The following is a 12,913-nucleotide window of genomic DNA, read 5'->3' as shown; positions in this document are numbered from 1 at the left end:
ATGATGACTCAGCATTAACATTTTTCCCTACTTGAAGAACAGTGATTTTCACCCATCAGTTGTCACAACTTGGAATTCTTCCAAGACCAAATAGTAGAAAGTGATTGGGAATTTATTAATATTGACTGAAATATGTCAGAATTAGTTGTCCATTCCGCTTCTGACAAAATAATTAGGTTAGGATGGATACACTTCAATGTACAGCACGCGCCAAACTTGATGGCGAGCCGGCCCCCATGACAAACTCATTTTCAATGTAACCCCCACTACAGCTCTTGTAAGACACACAAATGCTCTTACAGAGGCGTATTATTACTTGTCTTCCAATGCTGTTTGCATTCTCTGAATAATTTATGTTGTTTCTGAAAAAATGTTATTTCCTAACAAAAAACCAGTCAGATAAATTTATTAAGGCTTTTCGCGGCCAATATTTTCAGTGTGTATCATTATATAACATTATAATGAACTGTACTAATACCTATAATCACATAGTAATAATTAATAATACATATTATAAATGCGAATGTGACTTTGTTTATTACGGTTTCACCCGAAAACTATTCAACTGATCATCTTGAAATTTTGTACACATGTTCTTGGAGGTATTAGAAGGAACATAGGATACTTTTTATTAAAAAAATATTTTTTATGCAAGATAAAAAAATTTTTTGTCAAAAAGAATCTCAAAATCTAGCTACTTTAACGCCATCTAGCATTCCAGTAATGAATTTCCAAACGTTAGTACGGTCGCACTGTATTACTCACAGCATTGCACCGGTGCGGATTGCTAGTAATAAATAAAATATGAAAAGAAATCACAAAGAAGTCATGTTCCATTTGCTACCCTAATGAAACTAATTATAGGTACGACACTGGCCGGCAAGGAGCTTATCGTAATCCAATAGGAATTTAGTTGAATCTATACCTGCGCGATCGCTCGCCATCACATTTGGCGCTTGCTATAATTTTGAGAGAAGTTGTTATAGAATGTACCTTTCTTTTCCAAATACCACCTATACTTGGATTCCCAAGTTATACCTCTAAAGCTCGTCTTTTGAATCTGCTTTCATTGATTTTGCCGGCGTTCTGCTCCAATAAAATACATTCCATCATCACTAATAAAATCTTCAGGTTATCCTCTTCTACTAACAAATCTCAACACCAGAATAGTCGGATTGCTGTCAAGAGATGGCATAGAATTCACTGTTAAATTTTGGGGGAACTTTCATGAGAAATTTTATCGCAAATTTCTACCCGACATCATTGACGTATTGGAAATTGAAACTGAACTTTGTTAGATATAGAGACCTAGTTTAAGAGTTAGGAATCAGTTTTCTTTCAAATTCTGAAGACGCCAACTTGGTTGGTGAAACGTGTATCGAGAAGAATATTGAAGTGATTGAGGGTGTTTGTTTTTTGATAAATATACAAAGCGACGATTACATAATGAATGATGACTGAGTGAAGGTTGAGGTTGAGCTATAAGTCTGTCACTTATACTGCTCCCTTCCACTACAGCGCAACTCACAGGTCAGGCTAGACCTGAGGTACTCTACCGTGATTGATGAAATGAGCTACCAGAGTATTTAAGAGCAAACTATGAATTTATTGTTACACTATTATGGATGTTATTATTCCATTGATGTTACTTTTCTATTTGACTCATTATATTACCTATTTTAGACTGAACATATTTTCGTTTTTTGTGTTTTGTACTTAGGTATATATTTCAACAAAACGAATAAAATATTATAACTACATTATAATTAATCAAATGATAGGCAAATGTCACCAAAAATTTTTAATAACGATATTAAATTCCATCAGAAATTGAATTGAAAACACTATATGAAATCAGCCTTAAAAATACTTGTACCATTTCTAAAAACATAAGTAATATGTTGTGGTTCTTGAAAACAACACCAGTCCTGTCAAAGGAATTTCCTAAACATTAACCAGAGATTCAAGTTATATAGAAAATATTTCAGTCCACTATTAAAAAATTTCATAGAAAACGAATTTTCAAGTGAAGCAGCAACATTACAAAGTAATTGTAACAAAAAATCTTTTCTAGAACCACAGTAGAAATAATACAAAATATGAAAATCTAATCTAAATTATCATCGTCAGATGGTTTAGGCTGGGGTGGAGCATTTCCGCCCATTCCGGCACCGGGAAAACCCCCTGGGAATCCTGAAAATCCCGGAAATCCTGCGCCAGGAGCAGCTCCGGCACCTCCGAAACTTGGAAAGTTCATCCCAGATCCAGAAAACTTTCCAGACAGTTTCGCAACCAAATCCATCACTTTTGGATTTGACTGATACTTGACAAAGTTGGCAGGATTCATTGAAATATCTTGAAAAGCTGCAGAGACTTCCGGATCCTTAAAATGTTTCAAATAATTGATTGAGATTTACCTTTGTTCATCATAATCAGTTATTAGTATTACTGTACTATTTATTATTATTGCCTATCATGTCTATTCATTTTAATAAAAAGTAGAAAAACTTTTTTTTCTATTATTGTACAATTATCATGGCCTATTGTGTCTATTAATTTTAATAAAAGGTAGGAAAAATTTTTTTGGAATGAACTGTTTTTCAATTCAATATTACATTGATAAACTTTGACATGCATCTGTTCTTCGATCATCTGGTGGCAATATGTTGTACATTTGTAAAGATCAAGTGGTTATATACAGTTATAAAAGCATAAAGTTTTATCTAAATGTGTAGTTTGCAAACAAAACAATAAAAAATCCTTTCAAACCGTTCTGCCCCGTTTTCAGTGTTTCAAAGAGTCGATATGGCATAAATTAAAATGAGCTGCTGGGCCAAAAAATGTGTTTGTGCTTTAGAAGGAATAACCATTCAGTAAATAAATAACACCAATCCTAATTCTATCGTTATTCCTAATGAAAGACAGTTGAATACTTTCAATCCGTTAAACTGTGGGATTCATGTTTGTTTACTGTAGGTTTATTCTGTAAACTTCACCATATCCATGCACTTGGTAACTAAACATTATTACTAACTCTATAGTACTCTTTCAATTTAATGATCTATAATATGCTTTTAGTATTGTAATGATTTATATTTACTATTGTTATATTTTTATCTTGTTTTACAAATTTTACTGAATCAATTTTATCTATGTTGAAAATTTGCAACCTACATTGTATTTCATAATTTTAATTTAAAATACTTAAGGAATAAAATAACTAGTAATAAACCACCCTCATCGCGGACAGCCAATGGCTTTGCGGTTTCTCTCCTTGTTTATTTGTTCTACATAGTTTATAAGATATAATGTTGAATTTTATCCAAATAAACCTTATTATTATTATTATAACATAATTGAACTTTCTTTTGTTTTTTTTCGTTAACCAGCTGTCGCACCCCTACGAACGACAACCCTCATATAGGGTTGTCGTTTCTATACGTGTAGAATATACACGTATAGAAATAAAATTTAGGCAAAATACACACAATTATGTAAAATATAAATAAAATTAAATAAAAATAAAATTTTTATATAAACAAGCAGTATATAAACATATACATTTATCAATTACACATTTTATTCAATAGAATAAGTGTCAATGAAAAAATAAAATATCAATAATAAAATGTTATTTGAACATTTTGTCAATTTTACGACTTATAATCTAACAGTCTAATCGAGTATGCTATACAGTACCCGCAATAAATTACAGATGACAGTTCACAATTTCACTGGAAATTGTCATTGTAAAATTCTTGCAAACTATAATAGGGTGTGCTCGCGAAAAGTTTTTTGTGTATTTTCTAAAGTTGTCAATACTATCGTGGCTATTTCTAAAATGAGACAGTGATTATACATTTTAACACCGTTATAGAAAATGGAGTCCTTTACTAGAGATGAAGAAGGCAATGGTAATTTAATTATTTTTAGATTTTAGTGCTATGACACGAAGAAATATTATCAAATTTTGACCTATATTTGTGTATAAGACACGCAGTTTCCATTACAAAGAGAGCCACAACTGTCAATATATTTTTTTCTGCAAATAACTGCCTACATGAATTGCGCGGTCGAAACTTGTGCGAGCTAAGGACTAACGAGGTCTTACCTTTTAACGTGTGATTCCTAACACTGTAGGGTAAAGGTAACATTTGAATATTGGAAGTGTTTATGTGTTAGGTTAGGTTAGGAATCACACGTTAAAAGGTAAGACCTCGTTAGTCCTTAGCTCGCACAAGTTTTTCAACTTCTGAGAATTGTCGTTCGTATGGGGATGAAAGCTGATTATCGGAAAAACATTTTTTTAAACAGATCGAGTATGAGATCTCTAACAATGAATATAGAAATCAATGTGGGGATCTGGGGATTTTCAAAACACTCCTTTGTTGTAAAGTGCCCTAATGGGTTTTTGTTCCAATGGTTTTTTCATTCAACGTTTATTGTGTGCATCCCAAAAAGCAATTCTTTAACCTATTTGATTAAAGTAATGCATGGTATGCAGATTTTGCAGCTTCAAAACTCTGGTTCTCTGACTCTAACGGCATAGCAACCACAATAGGATAATTTTTTGAATGGTGTACTGATTTGTTAGTTGAATTTTAAACTACTATCAATAAGTAGAACTAAAAATGTCGGCCAGTTCTTAATATTTGATAATAATAATAGTTATATTATTTACAAGTCCAATTTTAAAGTCTATGAAATATAAGATTATAAAGAAAATAATCGGTAAAGTTCAATTCAGTAGCAAAAAATGTCAGTCTGTTGCTGTTCCACTTAACCCTGAATCCAGCAATTCAGTCTCCAGTTATCTCAAATATGTATTGGCAAAAGGTCGGAGGATGTTGGAAATGGAAAATCATTGATTCATTATAGTTATGTTTAACCTCCCATCTTAGATTGTTTTTTGTTATGACATAGAGACTGTTTAAGATTCAGATGTCACATTGAAATGGAATTTTCTGTTATATTTCACTGACAATATCACTGACAAAAATATTGAATAACAAAAGTCCCAGTATCGAACAGTGAGGTACCCAAATTTTTTGTTTGCAGGAGATCAGATTTACCTGGATCAGACCACATTTTCCCAAAGATGAAGAATTTCAAATTGATTCTACCAGCTTCATAATTTAGCTAATACAATTCACAGATTTTGTTGAAAAACTTCAGTCTGAATTGAAAAATATTTTGTAATGGTTCAAAGTTGAGCTAGAAACTAGCTCTCACCTTCATTTAGTAGGGAACCAAGTCATTCATAATGTAAGAAAGGAATGTTCATTATTATATTATTCTACATTATCACTTTCATTAGCATATTGTTATTTTAATGTTCTTCGATTGTACAAATGTTTCTTTTTTTTTATGAACAGAGGGCACTTTTTTCAATATATGCTTATTTTATGCCTGTATTTTTCTACTCTTAATATATACTTATTTTGTATTCGTATTGCTGTAGCTTGTAGGTTCTGTACTTGTAAGTTCATTTCAAGTCAGAGTTCCAGAGGTACCTATAAAACATTCTGAATTATATCAATTCCTTTCTCATAATAAAATAATCTAAACATTTTCTACAAAAAGGTTTTTAAAATAGATTTTTACAAGTCAGGCAAGATTATTTCATCTTTAGGTCTCTCAGGTCTCATTATCCTCAAGGCCATTTCTTCAGGTCCTATGGACTTAAGATTTTTAATTATGAGCAAAGAGTTATAAATACTTTATTGAACAATTTTTTGTTTTCATTCATTATTTTGTTTAGGGACCAATACATTACCTGGAATGCTGCCAAGATTTCAGGATCTTCTAGTAATTTGTAGAAATCACCCATTCCTGGCATTCCACCTGATCCTCCTTCAGCTGAAGGCAAATCATCCACTTTCTCCTCAGTAGAAGCCTTGGAATGAGCCTCTCTTGCTTTTCTTATTCTTTCCATTTTTTCAAATTCTTCTTTCTCTTTCCTTCTTCTTTCTTTTTTCAACAAATGTTCTTCTATTTTTTTTGCATTTGGAGTTACTTCTTTCAACCATTCATCTGTCTGTTCGTCAAAATCAATGTTACAAGCTTGTCTAAGGTCTTTAGCAGCTAGTTCCCATTCTCCCAGTAGTCTGTAGGCCCTGCCTCGGAATTTATATGCAGTAGCTGAATCACAATTTATTTCCAGAGCTCTGGTACAGTCTCTGATACATGCGTTTGGCTTAGTAAGTTTCAAATAAGCTTGGCCTCTCTTTGCAAATAATAAAGCACTATTGGGATTCAATTCTATTGCCTCAGTGAATATTTCAATAGCTTTTTCGATGTTACCCTCAGACAATAGTGACATGGCTTCAACACGTTTCTCATCAGCCTTATCAGAGTCTTCTTCCGATACTTCTTCCTTAGAAGGGTCACCCATTTTTTGGTTTTCATCTAGCTTATCAGGTTCTACACAACCTGTCATGTCCAATTCCAGCTCAGATTCAGGATCTGATTCAATCATTTCTTCCACCGGTTCTTCAACTTTCTCCTTGGTTTCTGTCTTAGTACCAGAGGACATTTTCGAAGACTCCGGTACAGTACTTCCAAAAGATTCGATGTAGTCTTTGAAGAATTTCAATTCTGGTAGGTGTAAAATGTCAGGATTAGACTTACAAACTTCAATGAATTGTTTTAATTTTTCAAGGGCATCTTTGCTCAAGGGGCAACTCATTTTGAAATCGAAACCGTGCACTTCTAACAGATATGAGAGAAATCGAAGGATCTAGATTTTCGCTATCTTTACAAACACGTAAATGAAACACCACTAAAAGACAAAAGTTCGGCAAAAAAGCGTTGATACTTTCTTCTTCTTCTTTTTTTTCGGTCAAAATTTGAAACTATTGAGTCCACCAACCTCCAGTAGGGGCTAAATTAGAACTGGTATGGTATATATACAATCCATAAATCCATATATTTTCTATTTGATACATTTATAGTCCTACAGAAAAATGAAGTGTAGAAACTAAGTTGACATGCAACACATTCATTAAATATGTACTTTATTATACAAAACAACCTTTGAGTTGAGATTTATTAAAATGTTCAATATAGGAAGGAAAAGACAGCCAGTGTTGACTCTAGCAATCGCAGGGCCCTGGAAAATCCTTAAGTGCGGTGTCTATGGTATACAATTTGTCCGATACAAAAGTATTTGGCTATAAAAAATATACATATTTTTCCATTCATTGTCAAATGGATTTAAGAGAAGATGAATTATAATAATCAACAAAATAAACAATAATTCTAAAAATGAAGTTTTTATTCACATTACGAAATTTAGGTGAAATTTACTTTTTTTGCTCTCTTTGCAACAAACTCGCTAATAAGTCTATCAAAGTTGATATTTCACACAGTATTGTACTCTAAACTCGCTATGGATTGAAATCTTCCTTAAGATAGAGTCGTCCTTAAAAGAGTAGACGTCTTCAAAACGTCTTCAATACAACAAAGAGTTAGAAATAAAACAACAGTTTGTTGTTTTGAACAAAAAGCTCAATTTAAGATTTCTGTGAAAGATAAATGAATATGTCTAACAACAAATTAATATTTTAGTGTTTGTGTCACCGCTATTGGGTTACTTTTGAAAAACCTGTTATCTATGAAACATGGTTTTCTGAAAACTGTTGAATCAAACGTTAAACTACTAACCGATATGATTTTGTTGTTCTTGGCAATAACTGTCACTTTCATGTTTCTTTGAGAAAAACTCAAAAAACTTTCTGAATGTAATAGTTTTTGTAATTGGAGAGTGTTATATTTATTATATAAAACCTAGTGAACCTAGCGTGAATCAAGTGAAATCTAACAATATCAAAAGATATTCACTAGATTCAATGTTTTCATCGTCTTCTGCTGAAGCTTCATTTGTCATAGGCCAATGGACCCAGGTGAGGATATTTTTATAGTCAGCTGTTAGAGGCCCCTCTGAAATTTTCATCTTCCTCCGACGATTCATCATAACTCACAAAAGTAACCATTGAAAAGGAACGCCCAAATTTAATATTTAGTTTGAATATTATAAGATCAATGAATTGAAAAATATATGGTCGTAGTAGGTATATGGTTTCCAGTTTCCACATCGAAAATTATTCAGCAATTGTGTTATCAATAACAAAATTGACACAACCGTCCTCCGTCCTGTCACAGCCTATTGTTAGGTATGCTGTGGCCCTGTTTCAAAAGTAACCAACAATAATATATTATTTCAGGTAACTGCTGTCAAAAATTCTGGTTAGTAACGGTTAGGTATTGGTTATTTTAGGAACATATCTGTAGCTCCTTATGATTTCCGAATTTCTGTTGTTTTCTTTATTATGCCACAACAGCATTACCTATGCTTTCTGTTTGTTATGATTAACTAATTTCAATCACAGTTTTCCAGTAATTCACGGAAATAGTCTGCTTTAACTAAATACTCAAAAATAAGGAACTTTATTATCTGGTTGATTTTATGCGTATATAGTTAAGTAAATCTATTATCACACATCTGATACATATAATTGGAAGAAAGTGGAGGAACCACAAACATATACATCAATAGGTCTAGAATGTTGCCCAAAGATTTCACTTTATTATGCCGGTCTTGTCTTGATAAACAAGGTCTATTCAATTTATTTGATACCAAACATGAAGATTTAATTTTGAGTGAATTATATTCCATGATAATTTCCTTGAAAGTAAGTAATTAAGAAAATAGTGAATTGTTACTATATTTTTCTGTATTCATTTACAGTTCAATGATTCTGATGAATTGCCAAGGAAAGTATGTAACAGTTGTGTGGATTTTCTTAAACAGTTTTACGACTTCAGAAAGCGAGCTCTAGAGTCTGAAACCATTCTCAAAAATTCATTTGTCACAAGTGAAAAGTCTATATCACCTTCAGATGCATTTGTTGAATTTGAAAATGAGTTTGATTTACCAGAGGAAAATCAATTTGAAGAATCTGAAAGTACACAAAAAAAATCCACTGTGGATGTGCAAATATTACCAAAGGGTATCAGTACTGTGAAGTTTAAGAATAAGTTTAGTGGAGGCGAAGATGATGTCAGTGACGCATGTGATTTGACTCCAGAAAATACTTCTGAAGATTGTGTTGAACGTCGTCAAACTTCTAAAAAAAACTGCACTTCCAGAAAAATACCTGGAGATCTTACATGTTCTTTTTGCAGCATAAAATTTGAATCTTATTCTTCATATAAATTACATCGGAAAAAAGAAGCAGATCAGAGAAGAAAAAAAAAGCCTTGTTCAGTTTGTCATAAATTCATAAGCACATACAAACTGAAGGATCATATCAACTCGCACACAAAAGACAGACCTTATGAGTGTGAAATTTGCAATGAAAAGTTCAGATTCAGATCAAGCCTAACTAGACATAAGTTCAGACATAATGACAAAAAACCTCATGAATGCAATATTTGTGGGAAGGGATTTATACAAGCTCCAACTTTGACTGATCATATTCGAACACACTATGGAGAGAAATCCTTCATATGCAATATTTGTGGTAAATTCTTTGTAACTAAACATGCATTAGGAAATCACATCAATATGCACAAATTGAAAGATAATCAGACAAGTTTGGATTATGAGGATTTGACATGTAAAGAATGTAACAAGACTTTCACCTCTAAAACCATATTCAAACAGCACATGTTGATTCATAACAAAAAGGATTTTTTATGTAGTGAATGTGGTAAAAACTTCTCAACAAAAGTATTGCTCAATTCTCATGTTAAAGTGCATTCTGGTGTCAAACCATATCTTTGTCAAATTTGTAATAAAGGTTTTTCTCAGAAGAATAGCTTACAGAAACACAATCTCACTCACACTGGAGAGAAACCTGTGCTATGTATTATATGCGGAAAAACATTTTCCCAAAAAGGTCATCTCACATACCACATGAGAAGACATAGTGGAGAAAGGCCTTATAGTTGTAGTTATTGTGATAAGACATTCAATCATACGGGCTCACTCAAAGTTCATATTAGAATACATACTGGAGAAAAACCATTTGTTTGTGACATTTGTTCCAAAGGCTTCTATGATTCGAGTAGTATGAAAAAACATAGGAAAACTCATATGAACTGAATTGTCTTTCATTGAATACATGGGTTTAACTGTACAATAAACCTAAAGAATTAATATATTGGGTCAGATCAACTGGAAATTACTATTTTTTTGATAGGTAACATTGAAACCTCTGGCTTAAAATGAGTCCACTAAAACATTTTTCCGATACCAGAACAAAATGCTGACTCTTTATGCATGTTTCGCTAACCATCATCAGGCAATAACTAAATAGGTTGGTGAAACACAAATTGAGAGACGGAATTTTGTTATGGTGTGGAAAGAATGTTTTTAATAAACTCATTTCAAGCCAGGATTTTAATGTTGCCTATCAAAGGAATAGCTAGTGAAAAGGAAGATGATGGAAGAAATGAATATGTCAAATTTAAAAGAATAAGAATGCTTATTTATAAAGAATTGTTGATACCAAACGCTACTGATATAGAATGTGAGTTAGATAGTGATATCAATCAGGACATTCATGAAAAAATCAGCCATTGTCAATAAGCTCTAATACTTCATCTTGACCTAATTATACTTTTACAATCATCAAATTTGTAATGGATTAACACAATTAAATTAACACTAAATATTTTGTGAAATAGTTGAAAATAACGAAAACAAGTTTTAATATACATGTACTTTGGTGACATTTAAATTGTTTCATTTATTTTTTGAGAAAATCATTTGAAGAGGATACTGGTAGATTGAGAATATGCAAGACTGGTTATGGATCATCATTGATACAACATATTACATACAGTGTTTCAACACTATCACATTAAACACTAACACCAAAGAAACAATTTGATTTTACATGGAATAAATTACATAGCATGACATATCAGAGTCATTAAACTAGATTTGATAATTTCTTGAGATAACTACTGATTTCATCAAAGATTGGAAAGCATATGCAGTAACCATTTTTTTTACAAGATCCATTCTTATAAATTTAGTGTGGTGCACGTCTGGATGTTACTGTACGTTATTAAAGATTCTTTCTTATATGGATTTTGAGAAATGCAATTGGGTAGTCTTCTACTCTTCTCTATCGATACTGAAACCAACTGAAATGTTTCACAAACAGTATACATATTAAGGGCGAAAATATATAAAAAAATACAGATTATGAAAAATAGTATAATGGAAAACATTGGTGAGAAAAAAGTAAGACGATGTTTGCTGGTATAGTCGAAGTAAACGATATTGTGAACATTTAAAGTTAGCGGCACTCTCAAAGGTAAAAAAAACCAATACATAAAAATGAACCGGCTGCGAAATAGTCCACGTAGACTGCAGAATTGGCGGTTCGCATTGGTTTTTACTAATCGAGTTTTATGATTGGCTGAAGAGTCATAAAATTAAATTTGAAGTCATGTTACGGTGACGAATAGAAATTGGAGAATGCGGGGATGGTTATCGCCGTCCTGTTCAGTTTAGGAACTGATCGCGATTTGAGTCTTAAAATTCGATATTGGTGCACTTATAATTACTTAAAATGTTTGTTATCTGTTCAAAATGTGGCGTCCCTGGACAAGTTCTGTTAGTAATAACGAGTGTGATAACAACGCAGACTTTTTCCAGTGTAGTGATTCCAATAGCTATGGTGAACAATGCGAAAAAGAGATACCAGTGAATAAGATTCGGATGCATTTGAATATTGAAACACAGAGAATATGTTTCAATGCATATAAGAATCTACATCTCAAGTTTGGTTTTGAGGGAAACAAACTATTACAAGCAACATCAGAATTGACTGGAATTCCTTTCTCAACTGTACGTAAAATAGTCAAAAACAAACCTTATGAACGTAAGACGCGATGTGATACAGGATTACCAAAACCGTTAGATGTTCATCTAATAAAATCATTGATAAAAACAATATACGACTGTTACAAAAGCAATGACATAATCAATGACTGAAATCATAAGGAAGAAATTGAATACTTCCGGCCATAACGTGAGCCGCTGTGACAAAACTCTTCAGAATTGGATAAAGAAACTACTGACATTGTCGAAAATATATGAGTATTTAGAAATATAGCAGCTGGCAATTCTATACGAGTTAACGATTTTTAGACAGGTTGCAAAATTGTAATTATTTTATATAGCTTTCATCACATAATTTAATTTTCCTCTTGAAGATGATCACTTGGTGATCGAAACACGTGTCGAGGTGTTAAAATAACTGTTTGGTGTTGGGAAAAAACTTAAGTAATATACATAATTAATTGTATTATTGTATTTAGAGCCTTCTCTTTGTTATCTTTCCCATTTGTCATTAAGTTATTTTGAAGAGAAGATTATAATTATTTTGTAATCATTATCTCGGAAAAACTTTGGACCTCGTGGGGAATAAGGAGGAGAATTTTTGAAAAGGATAGTTCACGATTTCATTCCAGTTAATTACAAAAAATTCAGAACAGAAATCCGGTAGCAAGGAATACATGGAAATATTAGGTTATTAGTTTTGTTTTTTCATTTTATATTTTTCAAATTTTATTCTTCATTTTACTTTTATTATTAGTATTCAACTTCCAAGTCATAATTTCTTTTCCTCATAAATTGAGTTGCTATATTTTTGAAATACATACTAATTGTTCATTTTTTTTCAATTTTTTTGTAGCTATTAGGACAATGGGGAATGTTCCTCCTAAGGAAAATCAAGTAGTCTTCATGAAAGAGCTCTAAAACAACGCATTTTAAACAAATCATATCAACCTTTTTCTTTAAAAAATCATTTAAAGAAAGAAGGATGAAATAATGCATTCAACATTTAAAGGGATTGGTTTCTATTTCACCATTTGGCAACATCGGTTATAG

At 32.0% G+C, this 12,913-nt stretch overlaps 2 protein-coding genes across 2 annotated transcripts; one reads left to right on the top strand and one right to left on the bottom strand.

The window, feature by feature from the left end:
* Positions 1-1,788: 1,788 nt before the first annotated feature.
* On the bottom strand, positions 1,789-6,823 carry LOC111510694 (putative protein FAM10A4). The gene is made up of 2 exons (XM_023166628.2): positions 5,777-6,823; positions 1,789-2,383 (listed from the first exon to the last, which is right to left on the bottom strand). Exons 1-2 carry the CDS (start codon positions 6,686-6,688, stop codon positions 2,108-2,110), a joined length of 1,188 nt encoding a protein of 395 aa, XP_023022396.2. The 5' UTR covers positions 6,689-6,823; the 3' UTR covers positions 1,789-2,107.
* A 1,445-nt stretch (positions 6,824-8,268) lies between these two features.
* LOC111510695 (uncharacterized) lies at positions 8,269-10,739 on the top strand. The gene is made up of 2 exons (XM_023166629.2): positions 8,269-8,693; positions 8,750-10,739. Exons 1-2 carry the CDS (start codon positions 8,565-8,567, stop codon positions 10,106-10,108), a joined length of 1,488 nt encoding a protein of 495 aa, XP_023022397.2. The 5' UTR covers positions 8,269-8,564; the 3' UTR covers positions 10,109-10,739.
* The last annotated feature ends 2,174 nt before the right edge of the window (positions 10,740-12,913 follow it).

This window comes from Leptinotarsa decemlineata, unplaced genomic scaffold (genome assembly GCF_025532065.1).
Source record: "Leptinotarsa decemlineata unplaced genomic scaffold, Ldec_3_MD MMD2_tig00026294_RagTag_RagTag, whole genome shotgun sequence".
In the NCBI taxonomy this organism is placed as follows: Eukaryota; Metazoa; Arthropoda; class Insecta; order Coleoptera; family Chrysomelidae; genus Leptinotarsa; species Leptinotarsa decemlineata.
This window is presented reverse-complemented; position numbering and strand designations above follow the sequence as displayed.